Raw genomic sequence first — 25,549 nt, 5'->3', positions numbered from 1 at the left:
TGGGTAGGGACCGTCTCTAGATGTTGCCAACTTGTCCTCAAAAATCTCCAGTGGCTACCAATCAATCAGCGCATCAGGCAGAAACTCCTCACCCTGGGCTTGAAGGCTGGCCATCCATCCCCTCGCCCCCTCCTCCCTCACCTCCCTTCTGTCCTTCTCCAGCCCAGCCCGCACCCTCCGCTCCTCTGGCCCCGCTAATCTCCTCACCGTTCCTCGTTCTCGCCTGTCCCGCCATCGACCCCCGGCCCACGTCCTCCCCCGGGCCCGGAATGCCCCCAGTCCCTCTGCCCACCCGCCAAGCTCGCTCTCTTCCTCCCTTCAAGGCCCTACTGAGAGCTCACCTCCTCCAGGAGGCCTTCCCACACTCAGCCCCTTCCTTCCTCTCCCCCTCCTCCCCCTCTCCATCCCCCCCCCACCTCCTTCCCTTCCCCACAGCACCTGTATATATGTATATATGTTTGTACATATTTGTTACTCTATTTATTTATTTATTTTACTTGTACATATCTATTCTATTTATTTTATTTTGTTAGTATGTTTGGTTTTGTTCTCTGTCTCCCCCTTTTAGACTGTGAGCCCACTGTTGGGTAGGGACTGGCTCTATATGTTGCCAATTTGTACTTCCCAAGCGCTTAGTCCAGTGCTCTGCACACAGTAAGTGCTCAATAAATACGATTGATTGATTGATTGTTCTCTGTCTCCCCCTTTTAGACTGTGAGCCCACTGTTGGGTAGGGACTGGCTCTATATGTTGCCAACTTGGACTTCCCAAGCGCTTAGTCCAGTGCTCTGCACACAGTAAGCGCTCAGTAAATACGACTGATTGATTGATTGATTCTTCTCTGTCTCCCCCTTTTAGACTGTCATCACCATCAATCGTATTTATTGAGCGCTTACTGTGTGCAGAGCACTGGACTAAGCGCTTGGGAAGTCCAAATTGGCAACATCTAGAGACAGTCCCTACCCAACAGTGGGCTCACAGCCTAAAAGGGGGAGACAGAGAACAAAACCAAACATACTAACAAAATAAAATAAATAGAATAGATATGTACAAGTAAAATAAATAAATAGAGTAATAAATATGTACAAACATATATCCATATATACAGGTGCTGTGGGGAAGGGAAGGAGGTAAGATGGGGGGGATGGAGGGGGGGACGAGGGGGAGAGGAAGGAAGGGGCTGAGTGTGGGAAGGCCTCCTGGAGGAGGTGAGCTCTCAGTAGGGCCTTGAAGGGAGGAAGAGAGCGAGCTTGGCGGGTGGGCAGAGGGAGCTGGGCATTCCGGGCCCGGGGGAGGACGTGGGCCGGGGGTCGATGGCGGGACAGGCGAGAACGAGGCCTAACGGGGAGGAGATTAGCGGGGGCAGAGGAGCGGAAGGTGCGGGCTGGGCTGGAGAAGGAGAGAAGGGAGGTGAGGTAGGAGGGGGCCAGGGGATGGATGGACAGCCTGGAAGCCCAGGGGGAGGAGTTTCTGCCTGATGCGCAGATTGATTGGTAGCCGCTGGAGATTTTTGAGGAGGGGAGTGATATACCCAGAGCGCTTATGGACAAAGATAATCCGGGCAGCAGCATGAAGTATGGATTGAAGTGAGGGGAGACACGAGGATGGGAGATCAGAGAGAAGGCTGATGCAGTAAGCGCTCAATTAATCAATCAATCAATCAATCAATCGTATTTATTGAGCGCTTACTATGTGCAGAGCACTGTACTAAGCGCTTGGGAAGTACAAATTGGCAACATATAGAGACGGTCCCTACCCAACAGTGGGCTCACAGTCTAAAAGGGGGAGACAGAGAACAAAACCAAACATACTAACAAAATAAAATAAATAGAATAGATATGTACAAATAAAAAAATAAATAAATAGAGTAATAAATATGTACAACCATATATACATATATACAGGTGCTGTGGGGAAGGGAAGGAGGTAAGATGGGGGGGATGGAGAGGGGGTCGAGGGGGAGAGCTCAATCAATCGTATTTATTGAGCGCTTACGGTGTGCAGAGCACTGTACTAAGCGCTTGGGAAGTCCAAGTTGGCAACATCTAGAGACGGTCCCTACCCAACAGTGGGCTCACAGTCTAAAAGGGGGAGACATCATCATCATCATCATCATCAATCGTATTTATTGAGCACTTACTATGTGCAGAGCACTGGACTAAGCGCTTGGGAAGTCCAAGTTGGCAACATCTAGAGACAGTCCCTACCCAACAGTGGGCTCGCAGTCTAAAAGGGGGGGACGGAGAACAAAACCAAACATGCTAACAAAATAAAATAAATAGAATAGATATGTACAAATAAAATAAATAAATAAATAGAGTAATAAATATGTACAAACATATATACAGGTGCTGTGGGGAAGGGAAGGAGGTAAGATGGGGGGATGGAGAGGGGGACGAGGGGGAGAGCTCAATCAATCATATTTATTGAGCGCTTACTGTGTGCAGAGCACTGTACTAAGCGCTTGGGAAGTCCAAGTTGGCAACATCTAGAGACGGTCCCTACCCAACAGTGGGCTCACAGTCTAAAAGGGGGAGACATCATCATCATCATCATCATCATCATCAATCGTATTTATTGAGCACTTACTATGTGCAGAGCACTGTACTAAGCGCCTGGGAAGTCCAAGTTGGCAACATCTAGAGACGGGCCCTACCCAACAGTGGGCTCGCAGTCTAAAAGGGGGGGACGGAGAACAAAACCAAACATGCTAACAAAATAAAATAAATAGAATAGATATGTTTGATTGATATTGATTGATTGATGTAGTCGGCGGAGCGGCGGCTTCCCCTTTAACGGGAGGCCCCGCCCCCGGACGCAGGCCACGCCCACGCGCGCAGGTCACGCGCGTTACGCAGGCCACGCCCACCCGCTCAGGCCACGCCCCCTGGCGCTCAGGCCGCGCCCCTGAGGCCCCGGATGATGGCGGCTGCCCGTGGGCGGCACTTCCGGTGGGCCTCACTCGAGGCCGTTTGAGCGCAGGCCTCAGTGAAGCTCTCGGGCTGAGAGGGTCGTTCCCGCCCTGTTTGCCTCGCTTCAGGCGCCGACCATCACCAGACGACACCAAAAACGACCAGAAGTCTCGCAGGCATGGTGAGGCCTCCCCCCGACCCGGACAGGACAGGACAAGAGCGGGGGAAGCCCCCTCACCCACGTGGGAGGGACAACATCATCATCATCAGAGTAATAACGATGGCATTTGTTAAGCGCTTACTATGTGCAAAGCACTGTTCTAAGCGCTAACAGGGTGATCAAGTTGTCCCACGTGGGGGGACAACATCATCATCATCATCATAACGACGGCATTTGTTAAGCGCTTACTATGTGCAAAGCGCTGTTCTGAGCGCTAACAGGGTGATCAAGTTGTCCCACGTGGGGGGACAACATCATCATTATCATAACGATGGCATTTGTTAAGCGCTTACTATGTGCAAAGCGCTGTTCTAAGCGCTAACAGGGTGATCAAGTTGTCCCACGTGGGGGGACAACATAATCACCATAATGTGTGCAGAGCACTGTGCTAAGCGCTTGGGAAGTACAAGTTGGTAACATATAGAGGCAGTCCCTACCCAACAGTGGGCTCACAGTCTAAAAGGGGGAGACAGAGAACAAAACCAAACATACTAACAAAATAGAACAGATATGTACAAGTAAAATAAATAGAGTAATAAATATATACAAACATATCTGTGAATTTGCTATGTGCAAGCGCTGTTCTAAGCGCCAACAGTGTGATCAAGCTGTCCCACGTGGGGCTCACCGTCTTCATCCCCATTTTCACAGATATGTTTGTACATATTTATTACTCTATTTATTTTACTTGTACATATCTGTCCTATTTATTTTATTTTGTTAGTATGTTTGGTTTTGTTCCCTGTCTCCCCCTTCTAGACTCTGAGCCCACTGTTGGCTAGGGACTGTCTCTATATGTTGCCAATTTGTACTTCCCAAGCGCTTAGTACAGTGCTCTGCACATAGTAAGCGCTCAATAAATACGATTGATGATGATGATGAACATAATCATCATAATAATAACGACGGCATTTGTTAAGCGCTTACTATGTGCAAAGCACAGTTGTAAGCGCTAACAGTGTGATCAACCTCTCCCACGTGGGGCTCACCGTCTTCATCCCCATTTTCACAGATATGTTTGTACATATTTATTACTCTATTTATTTTACTTGTACATATCTGTCCTATTTATTTTATTTTGTTAGTATGTTTGGTTTTGTTCTCTGTCTCCCCCTTCTAGACTGTGAGCCCACTGTTGGCTAGGGACTGTCTCTATATGTTGCCAATTTGTACTTCCCAAGCGCTTAGTACAGTGCTCTGCACATAGTAAGCGCTCAATAAATACGATTGATGATGATGATGAACATAATCATAATAATAACGACGGCATTTGTTAAGCGCTTACTATGTGCAAAGCACAGTTGTAAGTGCTAACAGTGTGATCAAGCTCTCCCACGTGGGGCTCACCGTCTTCATCCCCATTTTCACAGATATGTTTGTACATATTTATTACTCTATTTTACTTGCACATATCTATCCTATTTATTTTATTTTGTTAGTATGTTTGGTTTTGTTCTCTGTCTCCCCCTTTTAGACTGTGAGCCCACTGTTGGCTAGGGACTGTCTCTATATGTTGCCAATTTGTACTTCCCAAGCGCTTAGTACAGTGCTCTGCACATAGTAAGCGCTCAATAAATACGATTGATGATGATGATGAACATAATCATAATAATAACGACGGCATTTGTTAAGCGCTTGCTATGTGCAAAGCACAGTTGTAAGCGCTAACAGTGTGATCAAGCTGTCCCACGTGGGGCTCACCGTCTTCATCCCCATTTTCACAGATATGTTTGTACATATTTATTACTCTATTTACCTATTTATTTTACTTGTACATATCTGTTCTATTTATTTTATTTTGTTAATATGTTTTGTTCTCTGTCTCCCCCTTTTAGACTGTGAGCCCACTGCTGGGTAGGGACTGTCTCTATATGTTACCAACTTGTACTTCCCAAGCGCTTAGTCCAGTGCTCTGCACACAGTAAGCGCTCAGTAAATACGATTGATGATGATGATGAGGGAACTGAGAGCTCGGGCACAGCCCTTAGAGCAGTGCTTTGCACAGAGTAAGCGCTTAACAAATACCATTATTATTATTGTTATTTGGAGTCCAGAGGTCATAGGTTCAAATCCCGGCTCCGCCAACTGTCAGCTGTGTGACTTTGGGCAAGTCACTTCCCTTCCCTGGGCTTCAGTTACCTCATCTGGAAAATGGTGATTAAGACTGTGAGTCCCACGTGGGACAACCTGATCACCTTGTAACCTCCCCAGCGCTTAGAGCAGTGCTTTGCACGTAGTAAGCGCTTAACAAATGCTATCATCATTATTATTATTATTAAGTGGCGGAGCCGGGATTTGAACCCCTGACCTCCGTCTCCAAAGCCCGGACTCTTTCCACTGAGCCACGCTGCTTTTGCTAGGCTTCTGGGAGAAGCCATGCTGCTTCTACTAGGTGGCAAGCACTGTTCTAAGCGCTGGGGGGGACAACAAGGTGATCAGGTTGCCCCACGTGGGACTCACGGGCTTCCTCCCCATTTTACAGAGGGGGGAACTGAGGCCCAGAGAATAATAATAATAATGGTGCTGGTATTTAAGTGCTTACTATGTGCCAAGCACTGTCTGAAGCGCGCGGGGGAGTGGGGAGGAATACAAGGTAATCAGGTTGTCCCACGTGGGACTCACAGTCTTCATCCCCATTTTACAGAGGAGGGAAATGAGGCCCAGAGAATAATAATAATAATGGTGGTATTTGTTAAGCGCTTACTATGTGCCCAGCACTGTTCTAAGCGCTGGGGAGGCTACAAGGTGATTAAGTTGTCCCACGTGGGACTCACAGGCTTCCTCCCCATTTTACAGAGGAGGGAGCTGAGGCCCAGAGAATAATAATAATAATAATGGTGGTATTTGTTAAGCGCTTACTATGTGCCAAGCACTGTCCGAAGCACGTGGGGGAGGGGGGAGGAATACAAGGTAATCAGGTTGTCCCACGTGGGACTCACAGTCTTCATCCCCATTTTACCGAGGAGGGAAATGGGGCCCAGAGAATAAGAATAATAATGGTGGTGTTTGTTAAGCACTTAGTATGTGCCCAGCACTGTTCTAAGCGCTGGGGAGGATACAGGGTGATTAAGTTGGCACACGTGGGACTCAGTCTTAATCCCCATTTTCCAGATGAGGTAACTGAGGCACAGAGGAGTGAAATGACTTGCCCAAAGTCACACAGCTGACAAGTGGAGAAGCTGGGATTTGAACCCATGACCTGTGACTCCAATCAATCAATCATTCAATCGTATTTATTGAGCGCTTACTATGTGCAGAGCACTGTACTAAGCGCTTGGGAAGTACAAATTGGCATCACATAGAGACAGTCCCTGCCCAACAGTGGGCTCACAGTCTAAAAGGGGGAGACAGAGAACAGAACCAAACATACCAACAAAATAAAATAAGTAGGCTAGAAATGTACAAGTAAAATAAATAAATAAATAAATAGAGTAATAAATGCCCGTGTTCTTTCCACTGAGCCACGCTTAATAAATACCATAATCATTATTATTAATTATTACTTCTCTATGCCTCAGTTCCCTCATTCGGAAAAGGGGGGTTGAAACTGTTGATTGATTGATTATTATTAGGGAAGGAAGGGCCCGTTGGGGCTGGAGGGGGGGGCCGCAATTTTGGGCCTTCCCCTCCCTTAGCGCTGCTTTTAAGGTGGAGGAGTGCTGTTGCTAGGTTACCAGTGGGTCTCCGCGCATGCGCGCGGGCGACGCTGGGGACCACGTGGGCGATGCACGAGGCTCGGGCCGCCCGGTGACAGTCATTCATTCATTCACTCATTCATTCAGTCATCATCATCAATCGTATTTATTGAGCGCTTACTGTGTGCAGAGCACTGTACTAAGCGCTTGGGAAGTACTAGTTGGCAACATATAGAGACAGTCCCTACCCAACTGTGGGCTCACAGTCTAAAAGGGGGAGACAGAGAACAAAACCAAACATACTAATAAAATAAATAGAATAGATATGTACAAGTAAAATAAATAAATAAGTATTGATTGAATAATAATAATAATGATGGCATTTGTTAAGCGCTTACTATGTGCAAGGCACTGTTCTAAGCGCTGGGGGGGGGGGATACAATGTGATCAAGTTGTCCCACGTGGGGCTCACAGTCTTCATCCCCATTTTTACAGATGAGGTAACTGAGGCTCAGAGAAGTTAAGTGACTTGCCCAAGGTCACACAGCAGGCTTGTGCAGAGCACTGGACTAAGCGCCTGGAAAGTCCAATTTGGCTACAGATAGAGACAGTCCCGATCCAACAATGGGCTCCCAGGCTAGAAGAGGGAGGCAGAAAACAATGCAAGTAGACATCAATAGCATCATAAATAGAATTATAGATATGCACAGTTCATTAATAAAATAGAGTAATAAATATGTACAAATATACACAAGTGCTGTGGGGAGGGGAAGGAGGTAGGGCGGGGGGGTGGGGAGGAGGAGAGGGAAAAGGGGGCTCAATGTGGGAAGGCCTCCTGGAGGAGGTGCGCTCTCAGTAGGGCTTTGAAGGGAGGAAGAGAGCTAGTTTGGCGGATGTGAGGAGGGAGGGCATTCCAGGCCAGGGGAAGGACGTGGGCCGGGGGGTTGATGGCGGGACGGGTGAGAACGAAGCCCAGTGAGGAGGTTAGCGGCGGCAGAGGAGCGGAGGGTGTGGGCTGGGCTGGAGAAGGAGAGGAGGGAGGTGAGGTAGGAGGGGGGCAAAGGGGTGGACATCCCCCCCCACATCTTACCTTCTTCCCTTCCCCACAGCACCTGTATATATGTATGTACATATTTATTACTCTACTTGTACCTATCTAGTCTATTTATTTTATTTTGTTAGTATGTTTGGTTTTGTTCTCTGTCTCCCCCTTTTAGACTGTGAGCCCACTGCTGGGTAGGGACTGTCTCTATATGTTGCCAACTTGTACTTCCCAAGTGCTTAGTACAGTGCTCTGCACACAGTAAGCCCTCAATAAATACGATTGATGATGATGATGGACAGCTCTGAAGCAGATAGGAGTTTTTGCTTCATGACTTGAGCAGTCTGACTTGGGCATTGGCCATCTGGGCCCGAAGCCCTTTGAGGGCAGGGATCGGGGCTACCCACTCCATTGTGTTGGACTATCCTAAATACCATAGGTTTTTTGGTATTTGTTAAGTGCTTGTTATGGGACAGGCCCTGGACCAACCGCTGGGGTACAGCCTCAGCGTGAGAAGCGGCGGGGCTTAGTAATAATAATAATATAATGATAATGATGGTATTTGTTAAGCACTTACTATATGCCAGGCACTGTGGGCTTTGGAGTCAGAGGCCGTGGGTTCAAATCCCGGCTCCTCCACTTGTCAGCTGTGTGACTTTGGGCAAGTCACTTCACTTCTCTGGGCCTCAGTTCCCTCATCTGTACAATGGGGATGAAGACTGTGAGCCCCTCATGGGACAACCTGATTACCTTGTATCTACCCCAGCGCTTAGAACAGTGCTTTGCACATAGTAAGCGCTTAACAAATACCAACATTATTATTATTCTCTGGGCCTCAGTTACCTCATCTGTAAAATGGGGATTAAGACTGAGTTCCACATGGGACAACCTAATTAGCTTGTATCTACCCCAGCGCTTAGAAAAGTGCTTTGCACACAGTAAGCACTCAATAAAGCACTTAACAAATACCATCATCATTATTGTTATTAGCCTCAGGTTAGGCACAGGCCCTGTCCCACATGGAGCTCACAGTCTTAATCCCCACTTTACAGACGAGGTAACTGAGGCACAGAAAAGTGAAGTGACTTGCCTTAGGTCACACAGCAGACAAGTGATAGAGCTGAGATTAGAACCTACGTCCTTCCGAGGCCCAAGCCAGTTCTCTATTCACTAGGCCATGCTAATTCTCAGTGTTGTGTGTACTATCGAACCAAAGGGCCTGGATTCCATAGGAAAACCAATCCAGCAGGCCTAGGTACAAATTCAGAGACAATAAATATGAAAATAATAATGGTATTTAAGTGCTTACTGTGTACTGAGAGCTCACCTTCTCCAGGAGGCCTTCCCAGACTGAGCCCCTTCCCTCCTCTCCCTCTTGTCCCCTTCTCCATCCCCCCATCTTACCTCCTTCCCTTCCCCACAGCACCTGTATATATGTATATATGGTTGTACATATTTATTACTCTATTTATTTTACTTGTACATATCTATTCTATTTATTTTATTTTGTTAGTATGTTTGGTTTTGTTCTCTGTCTCCCCTTTTTAGACTGTGAGCCCACTGTTGGGCAGGGACTGTCTCTATACATTGCCAATTTGTACTTCCCAAGCGCTTAGTCCAGTGCTCTGCACACAGTAAATACGATTGATGATGATGCTGAGCACTTACAAGTGAATGTTAGACACAGTCTCTGGCCCCACAAGGAAATATCAAAAAAAGTATTATTATAAACTTACATCAGAAAAGTAAGGTGGGGTAGATGAAATAATACATGCGCAAAACCAATGTAAAAGTTAGAGTTCAGCGAGACAGGTGGCCAGGGAGACCTGGAAGCCTATAGATGCTGCTTCCCTGGTCACAATCAAAGCTTCCCAAAGTTTTTGGAACCTGATGGGTTTAACAAGCTGCTGCAGCTTAAATCTCCCATGGCCCCATATGCACAGAAGTGAGAGCCCAAGGGGTCAGGATGGGAAAGCAGCAGAGGCTCCGGGGGATTTTATGTGATCGACCAATAATCGATCAATCTGTTGAATCTATTGAGTGCCTGCTTTGCGCAGGGCACCGCACCAAGAGCCCTTGAGAGCGTTCAGTAGAGTTAGTAGACAGTAGGAAAAGACTTCACCAGTTGGGAAGTTCATTCATCCAGTCGTATTTATTGAGCGCTTATTGTGTGCAGAGCACTGTACTAAGTGCTTGGGAAGTACAAGTTGGCAACATATAGAGATGGTCCCCACCCAACAACGGGCTCACAGTCTAGAAGGGGGAGAAAATGCAACGGAAACAGCTGATGATGACAAATTTGTAGGGGGGTCGCTGAAGTGTCCGTTGGTGTTGAAGGGGGCATCTGATGTTATTTCATCTTTGGGCTCCTGAGTATCAGGCAGAAACTCCTCCCCCTGGGCTTCAAGGCTGTCCATCCATCCCCTCGTCCCCTCCACCTCACCTCCCTTCTGTCCTTCTCCAGCCCAGCCCGCACCCTCCGCTCCTCTGCCGCTAATCTACTCAGCGACCTCGTTCTCGCCTGTCCCGCCATCGACCCCCGGCCCACGTCCTCCCCCGGGCCCGGAATGCCCCCAATCCCTCTGCCCATCCGCCAAGCTCACTCTCTTCCTCCCTTCAAGGCCCTACTGAGAGCTCACCTCCTCCAGGAGGCCTTCCCACACTGAGCCCCTTCCTTCCTCTCCCCTTCGTCCCCCCCCTCCATCCCCCCATCTTACCTCCTTCCCTTCCCCACAGCACCTGTATATATGTATTTATGTCTGTACATATTTATTACTCTATTTATTATACTTGTACATATCTATTCTATTTATTTTGTTAGTATGTTTGGTTTTGATCTCTGTCTCCCCCTTTTAGACTGTGAGCCCACTGTTGGGTAGGGACTGTCTCTAGATGTTGCCAACTTGGACTTCCCAAGCGCTTAGTCCAGTGCTCTGCACACAGTAAGTGCTCAATAAATACGATTGATTGGTGGGGAACTGCCAGTGATTTGCTTATACTGAAAACTAGACCGTAAGGTCGTGGTGGGCAAGGAACGTGTCTGTTATACCGTACTCTCCCACAATGCTCCGCACACAGTAAGCGCTCAGAAAATACGATGGACCGACTACTTAGGACGCTCTCCCCCCCAGCTGTAGGCCTCAAACGTAGGGCTAGAGTTTCTTAACCCAGGGGCTTGGAAGAAAGGGCCCTTACTAGCCCCCTAACTACCACGGGACCGAGTCCCGGGGTGGGACAACGACCGGATTCTGACCGCGGCCGTCGTTCCTCTGTTTAGACCGAAGCCGACGTGAACCCCAAAGCTTACCCCCTGGCCGACGCCCAGCTCACCAAGACGCTGCTGGACCTCGTCCAGCAGTCCTGCAACTACAAGCAGCTACGCAAGGGAGCTAACGAAGGTGAGCCCGTCATCTTCATTTCCGAATGGGCTAAAGGGGGGATCTGACTCTGTTGCGTGCGGAAGTCGATCTGACTCTCCATCTCATTTCCCATCTCTGGGACCTCACTGCAGGATGCTTTATCCTTTGGAAGGGGTGAGTCCCCTGATCCTCCGTTGCTCCACAGAGGGACCCCAACGGGAGTGGGTTTGGGTTCCACGGCCAGGAAGCTTCTGTCGGGTGAAACCTCAGTAGGTTAGGAAGTTAACTAAGAGGTGAAAAAATGAGGTGGAAGCAGCGTGGCTCAGTCATCATCATCATCATCAATCGTATTTATTGAGCGCTTACTATGTGCAGAGCACTGTACTAAGCGCTTGGGAAGGACAAATTGGCAACATCTAGAGACAGTCCCTACCCAACGGTGGGCTCACAGTCTAAAAGGGGGAGACAGAGAACAAAACCAAACATACTAACAAAATAAAATGAATAGAATAGATATGTACAAGTAAAATAGAGTAATAAATAGGTACAAACATATATACATATATACAGGTGCTGTGGGGAAGGGAAGGAGGTAAGGGGGGGACGAAGGGGAGAGGAAGGAAGGGGCTCAGGCTCAGTGGAAAGAGCAAGGGCTTTGGAGTCAGAGGTCATGAGTTCAAATCCCGGCTCCGCCAATTGTCAGCTCGGTGACTTTGGGCAAGTCACTTCTCTGTGCCTCAGTTCCCTCATCTGTAAAATGGAGATAAAGACCATGAGCCCCCCGTGGGACAACCTGAACACCTTGTAACCTCCCCAGCACTTAAAACAGTGCTTTGCACATAGTAAGCGCTTAATAAATGCCATCATTATTATTATTATTAATTCCAACCTGATTTCTGTGGGGTGAAGCCTGCAGGTTATGAAATGAACGGGGTGAAAAGATGGATTAGGTGGGTTAATTCCAACTTCCCAGTGCTTAGCAAAGGACTTGGCATGTAGTAAGAGTTTAGTAAATATCATCATTATTATTCTCAGCCCTTGAGGGTTGGAAGCCAGTCTGTAGTTTGCAGTTAATCCCCCTGTCGAATAGAACACCACTGATTCCTGCTGGTTTGGACCACTGCAAGATGGGATAACTGAGCGTAAGTGGATTTGTGGTCTTTCTCGGTTGTCAGGGGCTGAGGGACTGTATGGGGGGCAAGGAATCCAGAACAGGAGACCTAGGGTTAGTACAGTAATAGTAGTTATGGTATTTAAGTGTTTACTACGTGCCAAGCATCGTTCTAAGTACTAGTAGGTATAGGGTAACCCTCAAGCAGCTTACAGTCTAGCAGGGGAGGGAGACATTAAAATAAATTAGGTGAAGCAGCAGAGTTTAAAGAGATGCGCATGGGGGTTGTGAGGGGGTGTCACAATGAGTAACAAAGTGCTTTTGGGGTACGGACCCAAGTGGATCAGTGACACAGAAGGGAAATCGAATAATAATAATAGTGCTTAACAGATGTCGTTCATAAGTGATTACCTTGTATCTACCCCAGTGCTTGGCACATAGTTAACACTAAATAATATCATTATTATTATTTCCACTAGCCCACAGTGCAATCTAGTATGGGTTATTTGAATAACACTCTTCTTAGTATTTCCTGAGGGTCTGTGTGCCAAGCTCTCTACTGGTACATGGGATATTTACAGTAACAGAGGCAGTTCCACACTCTTGAGGAACTTCCACGGTTCTGGGAGAGGCGGGAGATATCGATCAATGATTAAATCAATAGGAACCGTGGCTGAGCAGGCAGTGGTTCTGAGGGAGGAGACAGAGGAAGGGGCCTCGTTTCCAAGGTCCAGCCCCAGGTGGGAGCGGGCAAAATCCAGGTTCTGGAGACTGAGGCTAGCGGACTAGCCAGTCAGTCAGTGGAATTAATGAGCACTTACTGTGTGCAGAGCACTGTAATAATCATAATAATAATAATGATGATGATATTTATTAAGTGCTTACTATGTGCAAAGCACTGTTCTAAGCACTGGGGAGGTTACATGGCGATCAGGTTGTCCCACGGGGGGCTCACAGTCTTCATCCCCATTTTACAGACAAGGTAACTGAGGCCCAGAGAAGTGACTTGCCCAAAGTCACACAGCTGACGGTTGGTGGAGCCGGCATTTGAACCCCTGACCTCTGACTCATGTTTGTGCATATTTATTACTCTATTTATTTATTTTACTTGTACATATCTATTCTATTTATTTTATTTTGTTAGTATGTTTGGTTTTGTTCTCTGTCTCCCCCTTTTAGACTGTGAGCCCAATGTTGGGTAGGGGCTGTCTCTATACGTTGCCAATTTGTACTTCCCAAGCGCTTAGTACAGTGCTCTGCACATAGTAAGCGCTTAACAAATACGATTGATGATGATGACTCCCAAGCCTGTGCTCTTTCCACTGAGCCTCGCTGCTTGGGAGACTACAGTATAACAATAAACAGGCACCTTGGCTGCCCACAATGAGCTTACAGTCTAGTGGGGGGAGACAGACATTAATAGAATGAATAACTGACAGAAATGGATATAAGTGCCGTGGGGCTGGGTCGGGAGTGAATAAGGGGGATGACTAGGTGGGGTGGGCTGGTTTGCCACTTTGTGCAATTTGTGCAGTCTTATTTGAGCGCTTACTGTGTGCCAAGCACTGTATTAGGCATTGGGGAGAGTACAATAAAACAACAAACAGGCCCATTCCTGCCCACAACGAGCTCACAATCTAGCGGTGCGTGGGGTGTTCTAAGGGTTATTGACAAGTGGACTAAGACAACTGGGTCACTGGGTGCTTCTGGAGGGATGAAATCAGAGAAAATTCCCTCCCCCATTAGCCCAGATTTTGGCATAGTTTGGAGGCTTGGGCATTCCCAGCAGACTTCAGTAATAATAATTAGGGATAGATGCAAGATATTCAGATGAGTCTCTGCCCCAGGCGGCACGTATGATCCTTGGGAAGGGCAGGTATCTTATCCCCCATTGTACAGATAAGGGAGCTGAGTATGAGGAGGAGCAGTGTGGCCTGGGAGTAAGCAGACCTGGTTTGTTGTTGGGCTTTCTTTATGTTTGTTCTTTTAAATGGTATTTTTTGGTTTTGGATGGCATTTATTAAGCGCTTACTATGTGCAAAGCACTGTTCTAAGTGCTGGTATTTGTTGCCAATATATGTATATATTGTAATATATGTAATTGGCAGTATATGTAATTGGCAATATATGCCAATATATGTTGCCAATTTGTACTTCCCAAGCGCTTAGTACAGTGCTCTGCACATAGTAAGCGCTCAATAAAGACGATTGATGATGATGATGGTATTTAAGCCCTTACTATGTACCAGACACTGTTCTGAGCACTGGGGTAGTTACAGGTTGGACACAGTCCCTACCCCACAGGGGCTCACAGTCTTAATCCCCATTTTACAGGTGAGGTAACCGAAGCCCAGAGTAGTGAAGTGACTTCCCCAAGGTCACCCAGCAGACAAGTGGTAAAGCTGGGACTAGAACGCGGGTCCTTCTGAGTCCCTGGTCCGTGCCACTCTCCTGGGCAAGGCACTTAACTTCCCTATGCCTCAGTTTCCTCATCTGTAAAACAGGGATTGAGACGGCAAGCCCCGTATAAGACAGGAACCCTATTGGATCTGATTATCTTGCTTCTACCCCAGTGCTTAGTACAGTGCCTGGCAAACGGTAAGTGCTTAATACCATTTAAAAAGCGAGAGTGGCTTCATTCATTCATTCAGTCGTATTTATTGAGCGCTCACTGCGTGCAGAGCACTGGACTAAGCGCGCTTGGGAAGTACAAGTTGGCAGCATATAGAGACGGTCCCTACCCAACAACGGGCTCACGGTCTAGAAGGGGGAGACGGACAACGAAACAAAACACGTGGACAGGTGTCAAGTCGTCGGAATAAATACAAGTAAAGCTAGATGCACATCCCCGTGGTCACGCGGCAGGCCAGCGACAGAGCTGGATTAGAACCCGGGTCTCCCACCCCCCGATCCCGTAGTCCTTTCAGTCGGCCCCGCTGTGGCGGGGTCGTCTTATGGGCTCCCGTGGTCGACGTAGCAACTGGCCCCAAAGGGCAGCATCGCCGCGCGATCCCCTCCTCACCCCCCCCCAACCCAAATATCTTCCTTCTGTCCTGTCATCCCGGGCGGACTGCGGCCTAACCTCCGCCCCCGCCCCGCGCCCCTTCCTCCCCAGCCACCAAGACCCTCAACAGGGGCATCTCGGAGTTCATCGTGATGGCGGCCGACGCGGAGCCGCTGGAGATCATCCTCCACCTGCCGCTGCTGTGCGAGGACAAGAACGTGCCCTACGTGTTCGTGCGCTCCAAGCAGGCCCTGGGCCGTGCCTGCGGCGTCTCCAGGCCCGTCATCGCCTGCTCCGTCACCATCAAGGAAGGCTCCCAGCTCAAGCCTCAGATTCAGTCCGTGCAGCAATCCATCGAGAGACTCCTAGTCTAGGACCGAGGCGCGGAGCCCGGGCGGAAGGAAGTCACCGGAGCCTCCTCCCGTCCCCCCACGCGGCACGCGCGTTTACCGTTTGAGTACACCTGTATACTTCTCCTCCGGTAACTGTCATGTAAAGTTTATTTTTTTTTTTCCTTAAAATGCTGGCTTGGTGTGGTTTTTCCTCTCTCCCCTATCCCCTTCTCTCTTCCAGCCCACAATCACTCATCTCCCTGCCATCTATGGCATTTAATCAATCTTGGAACGCCACTCTGCCTGAAGTGGAGTCGGGAGGGTCAGGGTGGAGGTGTCTGACCTCCCACTTGAGGTGCTCTGTCCGTGGCAGTAACAATAATAATAATAATAAGGATGGTATTTGTTAAGAGCTTACTGTGTGCGAAGCACTGTTCTAAGCGCTGGGGAGGTTACAAGGTGATGAGGTTGTCCCACGGCTCACAGTTTTAATCCTCATTTTCCAGATGAGGTAACCGAGGCCCAGACTTGCCCAAAGTCACACAGTTGGCGGAGCGGGGATTTGAACCCAGTACACAGGAAGGAAGTGACATGTTTCCTGCCTCCAAGGAGGCCACCCTCTAATGAAGGAAACAAAAATCAAAAGCGATTGGAATCCAGATAAAGCAGACTGTGAATGGACGACTGAACAAGTATGGGACGAAAGTAGGGTCAGAAGAGATGCTACTGCTGTGGGGGAAATGAGGGTGGACTGTTACACCAAACCCTCACTTCTCTGAGCATCTGAAGGTAAAATGTTTTCTCTCCCATCTCAGCCAAACTGTACCCCTCCTCCAGGCTGCTGCTCATTTGCCTGCAAGAAGCCGAGACCCTTAAAGCAGCGAGGCTCAGTGGAAAGAGCCCGGGCTTTGGAGTCGGAGGTCGTGGGTTCAAATCCCAGCTCCGCCAATTGTCAGCTGGGTGACTGTGGGCAAGTCACTTCACTTCTCTGGGCCTCAGTTACCTCAACTGTAAAACAGGAATTAATATTGTGAGCCCCCCGTGGGACAACCTAATCACCTTGTAACCTCCCCAGCGCTTAGAACATAGTAAGCGCTTAATAAATGCCATTATTATTATTATTATTAAAGCTTTGCTTTGAAATGCCACCACCATTTCTCTGTTGCAACTAGAAGCTCAAGCCAGGTTGAAGGCTACAGAATGGAGGGTGGTTTTTCTCCAGCACAGACAGAGTTTAAAGTGCAGCTTAAAGTTAAGGTGTCAACTAGGGGAGAGAAGCGAAAGTCTCCTGGTAATTTTAACAGAACCTTCCTTAACCTCGTTTAATGATCATGGTATTTGTTAAAGTACTTGCTAATTCGTTCATTCATTCAATCATTTATTGAGCACTTACTGTGTGCAGAGCACTGTACTAAGCGCTTGGGAAGTACAAGGTGGCAACATCTAGAGACGGTCCCTACCCAACAGCGGGCTCACTATTCTAAGCACCAGGGTAGGTAAGAGTTAACCAGGCCAGGCACAGAGAAGTGAAGTGACTTCCCCAAGGTCACAGCAAGTGGCTTAGCTGGAATTATTCAATCATTTATTGAGCGCTTACTGTGTGCAGAGCACTGTACTAAGCGCTTGGGAATTAGAACTCAGGTCCCGGCTCCCAAGCCCTTGCTCTTTCCACCAGTCCATGCTGCTCATTTAAGGTCCTCACTCCTGGCTCTGCATTGGTTCATCTCATCCGACCCTAATCCTTCTAAATGACCACTGTCCCTTTTTTTGTGTGTAAAACTAGCTTCCCTGCAATATGTAGTGGGAAGAGCTGGGGATGGGGAGGCGGGAGAGCTGGGTTCTAATGCTGGTTCTGCCAGAGGCCTGCCGTGTGACTTTGGACGAGTTGCTCATCTGTAAAATGGGGATTCAATACCTGCTGTCCCTCCTACTTGAAATCTGTAAAATGGGGATTCAATACCTGCTGTCCCTCCTACTTGAAATCTGTAAAATGGGGATTCAATACCTGCTGTCCCTCCTACTTGAAATCTGTAAAATGGGCATTCAATACCTGCTGTCCCTCCTACTTGAAATCTGTAAAATGGGCATTCAATACCTGCTGTCCCTCCTACTTGAAATCTGTAAAATGGGCATTCAATACCCGCTGTCCCTCCTACTTGAAACTGAGCCCCATGTGGGCCAGGGACTGTTCAACCTGATTTTCTTGTACTTACCTAAGTGCTTAGTACAGTGTGTGCCTTAGTTCAGTACCCACTGAACCAACACCATAATTATGCCCTAGCTAAGCACACACACCCTCCCACCCCCCATTTTAATAATAATAATAATAATAATGATGGCATTTATTAAGCACTTACTATGTGCAAAGCACTGTTCTAAGCGCTGGAGAGGTTGCAAGGTGATCAGGTTGTCCCACTGGTGGCTCACAGTCTTAATCCCCACTTTACAGATGAGGTAACTGAGGCGCAGAGAAGTTAAGTGACTTGCCCAAAGTCACACAGCTGACAAGTGGCAGAGCCAGGATTTGAACCCATTACCACTGACTCCAAAGCCCGGGCTCTTTCCACTGAGCCACGCTGCTTCAATGGTCACACAGATTAATGGACCATTCATTTTAATGGTCACACAGTCCTTCTAGACTGTGAGCCCACTGTTGGGTAGGGACCGTCTCTATATGTTGCCAACTTGTACTTCCCAAGTGCTTAGTACAGTGCTCTGCACACAGTAAGTGCTCAATAAATACGATTGATTGATTAAGAAGTGGATGGACATCAAGAAGAGCAAACCCGGGTCCTGTGAATGTTTCTCACTGTCACCAATAATTCTGGGACGGATGGTTCGTTCCTTAACTCAGAATGGCATTTTTATATTCTTGCCTAGATTCCCCGCAAACTCAATCTTACTTTTAAAATCTCCCTTTGGGGTTTAGAACCTGGTCACTCATTTAAAATTGGAATTTAGTGGGCTCATTCACTACTCCAAAGACCCCCAGCGTATGCAGAAGCTGTTTTAGAAAAGTGAGTAAAGGGAAGAAAGGAAGTTCTAGTCATACAGCATGGTTATAATAATTGTAATAATAATAATGATGGCATTTGTTAAGCGCTTACTATGTGCAGAGCACTGTTCTAAGCGCTGGGGGGAATACAAGGTGATCAGGTTGCCCCACGTGGGGCTCAGTCTTAATCCCCATTTTACAGATGAGGGAACTGAGGCTCAGAGAAGTAAAGTGACTTGCCCAAGGTCACAAAGCAAGGCGTGGTGGAGTCGGGATTCGAACCCATGACCTCTGACTCCAAAGCCCGGGCTCTTTCCACTGAGCCACGCTGCTTTATAAGGCTGGAGCTGGCCGGAGCAATTTTCTAACTGAACTTTCGGCCCTCCCTGTTCTGCTAGCCACAGCAGGCTGGCCAATCCTCTGAATCCTACAGATGAGCTATTCAAGCGAGGGGAATACAGGCCGAAGCTAATGATAACTCAAGTCAGGAACTGAGTTACTCTGTTCCCATCCAGAGGATTGTTTGAGAAGGAAAATTCCCCAGTTAAATCTTTTAAAAGTCACAAGACTTCCCCGTCGCAGGGAGGGATGCCAGGCAACGCCCTAGCCATGCCTCCACGATTTAAGCTTTGACCCTTATTTTCACTAAACTGTTCCTCACTACTCATCTCTCTCCCTCACAAAGAAAGGATTCATCCAGCAATTTTCTAATTGAACTTTCGGCCCTCTCTGTTCTGCTAGCCACAGCAGGCGGCCAATCCTCTGAATCCTAGAGATGAGCTCTTCAAGCGAGGGGAATACAGGCTGAAGCTAATAACTCAAGTCAGGAACTGAGTTACTCTGTTCCCATCCAGAGGATTGTTTGAGAAGGAAAATTCCCCAGTTAAATCTTTTAAGTCACAAGACTTCCCCGTCGCAGGGAGGGATGACAGGCAACGCCCTAGCCACGCCTCCACGATTTAAGCTTTGACAGTTATTTTCACTAAACTGTTCCTCACTACTCATCTCTCTCCATCACAAAGAAAGGATTCATCCAGCAATTTTCTAATTGAACTTTCGGCTCTCTCTGTTCTGCTAGCCACAGCAGGCGGCTAATCTGAAGCCTGGAGATGAGTGAGGCCAATGATAACTCAAGTCAGGAACTGAGTTACTCTGTTCCCATCCAGAGGATTGTGTGAGAAGGAAAATTCCCCAGTTAAATCTTTAAAAAGTCACAAGACTTCCCCGTCGCAGGGAGGGATGACAGGCAACGCCTTAGCCACGCCTCCACGATTTAAGATTTGACCGTTATTTTCACTAAACTGTTCCTCACTACTCATCTCTCTCCATCACGAAGAAAGGATTCATCCAGCAATTTTCTAATTGAACTTTCGGCCCTCTCAGTTCTGCTAGCCACAGCAGGCTGGCCAATCCTCTGAATCCTGGAGATGAGTGAGGCCAATGATAAGTCAGGAACTGAGTTACTCTGTTCTCATCCAGAAGATTGTTTGAGAAGGAAAATTCCCCAGTTAAATCTTTAAAAAGTCACAAGACTTCCCCGTCGCAGGGAGGGATGCCAGGCAACGCCCTAGCCACGCCTCCACGATTTAAGCTTTGACCGTTATTTTCACTAAACTGTTCCTCACTGCTCATCTCCATCACAAAGAAAGGATTCATCCTGCGAGAAGGGGTTGTGTTTTACAAACCTCCAGTCTGAACCAGCCAGATGAAAACCGCCATCGGAGCGTTATCAGGTACAAAACTATGCATCTTTATTCGGGCACTAAAGCAAGGCCCAGCTAAGGTGGAGCCAGATACACTTGGGCCCCCTGAGAAGTCGGACACCCTTAGTCGACCGAGGATCTCAACTGCTCAAGAGCCCTCGATACCTGGGGACACTATAGAGGGGGGACTCTCCATCCCGTTCCTTTCGCGGGAGCGTTTTCTCATTAGAGCAGAAGAGCGAATTTGGTCGCTGGCTAAAATGGCCGGGGGAGCCTGGACTTTTGCGACAGAATCCTGCAGGGCGGTCTCCCCCGAATCCCTCTTATTGCTTCTCAAAATGCTCCGTTAGCACATCCAACAGCTCCTGTTTTTTCCCCCCACCTTTCAGCCCAAACAACCTGCAGGCTTCCTTCAGGAGGGGGACGGTCAGTTTACCCAGGGTGCCCTTCCTCACGTGGTCCCTCAGCTCTTGTTCAGACAATTCGAACTTGATTTTCTTCTCCTCAGGGCCGTCACCACCTGATGGGGGGAGGAAGGGGACAGAGGATGGGTGGGTGACGCGTTGGGGCGACGGTTTTTTGGAGCACGTGACTCTCTCCCCCTCGTCCCCCTCTCCATCCCCCTATCTTACCTCCTTCCCTTCCCCACAGCACCTGTATATATGTTTGTACATATTTATTACTCTATTTATTTTACTTGTACATATCTATTCTATTTATTTTATTTTTTTAGTATGTTTGGTTTTGTTCTCTGCCACCCCCTTTTAGACTGTGAGCCCGCTGTTGGGTAGGGACTGTCTCTGTATGTTGCCGATTTGTACTTCCCAAGCGCTTAGTACAGTGCTCTGCACATAGTAAGCACTCAATAAATACGATTGATGATGATGATGATGATGATGATGAGGATGAATGATGTTACCAAGGGGTATCCAATACTAAAGTAGAAATATGCTCCTCGACCATTCGGGCTTGTAACCTCCCCAGCGCTTAGAACAGTGCTTTGCACATAGTAAGTGCTTAATAAATGCCATCATTAGTAGTAGTATTATCACCACAGGAAGCCATCCCAGTGCTGAAAGTGCCAACAACAAAAGCCACCCTGTCCTGATTGTGTAGCTACTGCCAATGCTGCAATAATAATAATGGCATTTATTAAGCGCTTACTACGTGGTTGTCCCACGTGGGACAACCTGATCACCTTGTAAATTCTCCAGCACTTAGAACAGTGCTTTGCACATAGTAAGCGCTTAACAAATACCAACATTATTGTTATTATCATCATCATCAATCGTATTTATTGAGCGCTTACTATGTGAGGAGCACTGTACTAAGTGCTTGGGAAGTACAAATTGGCAACATGTAGAAACAGTCCCTACCCAACAGTGGGCTCACAGTCTAAAAGGGGGAGACAGAGAACAAAACCAAACATACTAACAAAATAAAATAAATAGGATAGATATGTACAAGTAAAATAAATAAATAGAGTAATAAATATGTACAAACATATATACATATATACAGGTGCTGTGGCGAAGGGAAGGAGGTAAGATGGGGGGGATGGAGAGGGGGACAAGGGGCACAGCACTGTTCTAAGCGCTGGAGAATTTACAAGGTGATCAGGTTGTCCCACGTGGGGCTCACAGTCTTCATCCCCATTTTACAGATGAGGGAACTGAGGCCCAGAGAAGTGAAATGACTTGCCCAAAGTCACACAGCTGACGAGTGGTGGAGCCGGGATTTGAACCCATGACCTCTGACTCCAAAGCCCGGGCTTTTTCCACTGAGCCACACGCACTATTTCCAGACTGAGCTCCACGTGAGACAGACTGCGTCTGGTAGAATTATTATTATTTTTATTCTTTTGAATGGTATTTGTTAATCATTCATTCATTCAATCGTATTTATTGAGCGCTTACTGTGTGCAGAGCACTGGACTAAGCGCTTGGGAAGTACAAGTTGGCAACATAGAGAGACGGTCCCTACCCAACAGTGGGCTCACAGGCTAGAAACAGTGGGCTACATGGCAGGCACTGTACCAGCAGAAGCGAAGCAGCGTGGGTCAGTGGAAAGAGCATGGGCTTTGGAGTCCGAGGTCATGGGTTCAAATCCCAGATCCGCCACATGTCTGCTGTGTGACCTTGGGCAAGTCACTTAACTTCTCTGAGACTCAGTTCCCTCCTCTGTAAAAGACTGAGAAGTGAAGTGACTTGCCTAAGGTCACACAGCGGACATTGGCAGCGTGGCTCAGTGGAAAGAGCATGGGATTTGGAGTCCGAGGTCATGGGTTCGAATCCCAGATCCACCACATGTCTGCTGTGTGACCTTGGGCAAGTCACTTCACTTCTCTGAGACTCAGTTCCCTCCTCTGTAAAAGATTGAGAAGTGAAGTGACTTGCCTAAGGTCACACAGCAGACATTGGCAGCCTGGCTCAGTGGAAAGAGCCCGGGCTTTGGAGTCAGAGGTCAGGGGCTCAAATCCCGGCTCTGCCAATTGTCAGCTGCGTGACTTTGGGCAAGTCACTTCACTTGGGTAGGGACTGTCTCTATATGTTGCCAACTTGTACTTCCCAAGCGCTTAGTACAGTGCTCTGCACACAGTAAGTGCTCAATAAATACGATTGATTGATCAATATGATTGATTCTCTGTGCCTCAGTTCCCTCATCTGTAAAATGGGGTTTAAGACTGTGAGCCCCACATGGGACAACCTGATCACCTTGTATCCCCCCCAGCACTTTGAACAGTGCTTTGCACATAGTAAGCGCTTAACAAATGCCATCATTATTATTATTAAGCTACAGGGAAGATACAAGCTAATTGGGTTGGACACAATCCATGTTCCACATGGGGCTCACAATCACTCTCCATTTTGCAGATGAGGTAACTGAGTTCTAATCCCAGCTCTGCCACTTGTCTGCTGTGTGACCTTGGGCAAGTCACTTGTCTTCTCTGTGCCTCATGAGTAAGCGCTTAACAAATGCTATCATTATTATTAAGCTCCAGGGAAGATACAAGCTAATTGGGTTGGACACAATCCATGTTCCACATGGGGCTCACAATCACTCTCCATTTTACAGATGAGGTAACTGAGGCACAGAGAAGATAAGTGACTTGCCCAAGGTCACACAGCAGACAAGTGGCAGAGCTGGGATTAGAACTCAGATCCTCCCAGGCCTGGGCTCTATCCACTAGGCCTCATTGCTTCTCTGTTTTGACTATCCCAGAATTTAATACCACCATTATCATATCTGCGTGGCTCAGTGGAAAGAGCCCGGGCTTTGGAGTCAGAGGTCGTGGGTTCAAATCCCCGCTCCACCATCATCATCAATCGTATTTATTGAGCGCTTACTATGTGCAGAGCACTATACTAAGCGCTTAGCTGTTTGACTTTGACTGTTTGACTTAGCTGTGTGACTTTGGGCAAGTCACTTCACTTCTCTGTGCTTCAGTGACCTCATCTGTAAAATGGGGATGAAGACTGTGAGCCCCCCGTGGGACAACCTGTTCACCTTGTAACCTCCCCAGCACTTAGAACAGTGCTTTGCACATAGTAAGCACTTTATAAATGCCATTATTATTATTATTATTATATTTATTATTACTGAAGAAGAGCACAATTGTCCATGGTGGTTTCTGTGACAATTTGATCATCCCTTTTACTATTCTATTTATTTTGTTAATATGTTTTGTTTTATTGTCTGTCTCCCCCTTCTAGACTGTGAACCCGCTGTTGGGTAGGGACTGTATCTATTGCCGAATTGTACTTTCCAAGCGCTCTGCACACAGGAAGCGCTCAATAAATACGACTGAATGAATGAATCCCTGACGGTCTTCCACCCATCACTGGCCAGCTCCAGCCAATAAGGTGGATTTTATAGACGGAGTCAGCAATTCTGAGTGCTCCAAAGGCAATCAGCAACATAGAAATAAAGCCCTCAGGATCCATCTTGTGAGTTTAAGACATACTGGAAAAAGCCCAGGCCTGAGTCAGAGGACCTGGGTTCTAATCTCAGCCCCGCCCCTTACCCTGCTGTGTGATGGGGGGGTTGGGGGGAGTCATTTAACTGCCCTGTGCTTCCGTTTCCTCATCTGTAAAATGGGAATTAAGATCCAGCGTGGCCTGGGAGCCGGAAGGACCCGGATTCGAATCAGCTCTGCCACTCATCTGCTGTGTGACCTTGGGCAAGTCACTTAATAATCATCATCATCATCATCAATCGTATTTATTGAGCGCTTACTGTGTGCAGAGCACTGTACTAAGCGCTTGGGAAGTACAAATTGGCAACATACAATAATAATAATACAATACAATTATCTTGAATAATACAATAATAACATAATAATGACAGCATTTATTAAGCACTTACTATGTGCAAAGCACTGTTCTAAGTGCTGGGGAGGTTACAAGGTGATCGGGATGTTCCACGGGGGGGGCTCACAGTCTTTATCCCCATTTTTACAGATGAGGGAACTGGGGCACAGAGAAGTGAAGTGACTTGCCCAAAGTCACCCAGCTGTCAAGTGGCGGAGCCGGGATTTGAACCCATGACCTCTGACTCCAAAGCTCGGGCTCTTTCCACTGAGCCACGCTGCTTCTCTAACAATAATAATAATAATAATAACGGCATTTGTTAAGCGCTTACTATGTGCAAAGTACTGTTCTAAGCATGGGGGTGGGGCAGGTTGTCCCACGTGGGGCTCACAATCTTCATCCCATTTTACAGATGAGGTAACTGAGGCCCAGAGAAGTGAAGTGACTTGCCCAAGGTCACACAGCAGACGGGGTGGATCCGGGATTAGAACCCATGACCTCTGCCTCCCAAGCCCGTGCTCTTTCCACTGTTCCCAAGCGCTTAGTACAGTGCACTGCACATAGTAAGCGCTCAATAAATACGATTGATGATGATGATGAGCCACGCTGCTTCTCTAAACTTCTCTGTGCCTCCGTTACCTCATTAGGGGATTAAGACCGTGAGCCCTATGTGGTACATAGACGGCGTCCAACCCAATCAGTTGGTATTTACCCCAAGCCTGGGACATTGTACGTGCTTAACAAATACCTCCCCTCACACACAAAAACACACAAAAAAACCCCTTTTTCCCTCCCCTGAAGACAAAGCGCCCCACATGGGACAGGGACCATGTCTGACCAGATTATCTGGTATCTACAACAGTGCTTGACACAGAGTAAGTACTTCACAAACACCACGGTTACGATGACGATTAAAAAAAAAGCTC

The 25,549-nt window shown here is 47.6% G+C and overlaps 2 protein-coding genes across 4 annotated transcripts in view; one reads left to right on the top strand and one right to left on the bottom strand.

Moving 5' to 3' along the window:
* The first annotated feature begins 2,946 nt into the window (after positions 1-2,946).
* On the top strand, positions 2,947-15,804 carry SNU13 (small nuclear ribonucleoprotein 13). The gene is made up of 3 exons (XM_038756390.1): positions 2,947-3,093; positions 11,087-11,207; positions 15,395-15,804. Exons 1-3 carry the CDS (start codon positions 3,091-3,093, stop codon positions 15,655-15,657), a joined length of 387 nt encoding a protein of 128 aa, XP_038612318.1. The 5' UTR covers positions 2,947-3,090; the 3' UTR covers positions 15,658-15,804.
* A 4,535-nt stretch (positions 15,805-20,339) lies between these two features.
* Positions 20,340-25,549, bottom strand: part of XRCC6 (X-ray repair cross complementing 6) — a 40,308-nt gene continuing 35,098 nt past the window's right edge. For all 3 annotated transcript variants that reach the window (XM_038756553.1, XM_038756552.1, XM_038756554.1), the window contains exon 13: positions 20,340-20,833. In XM_038756553.1, coding sequence (XP_038612481.1) covers positions 20,637-20,833 — 197 coding nt within the window. In that variant the 3' untranslated portion in view covers positions 20,340-20,636. The remainder of the gene's footprint in view (positions 20,834-25,549) is intronic.

This window comes from Tachyglossus aculeatus, chromosome 14, assembly GCF_015852505.1.
Source record: "Tachyglossus aculeatus isolate mTacAcu1 chromosome 14, mTacAcu1.pri, whole genome shotgun sequence".
Classification (NCBI taxonomy): Eukaryota; Metazoa; Chordata; class Mammalia; order Monotremata; family Tachyglossidae; genus Tachyglossus; species Tachyglossus aculeatus.
Note: the sequence above shows the minus strand (reverse complement) of the source record. Positions and strands in the feature narration are given on the sequence as shown.

Bases quoted from the DNA above. Each gene is read 5' to 3' on its own strand.
- SNU13 (XM_038756390.1), top strand. The intron at 11,208-15,394 runs GTGAGCCCGTCA...CTTCCTCCCCAG, and splicing joins ACGCAAGGGAGCTAACGAAG to CCACCAAGACCCTCAACAGG.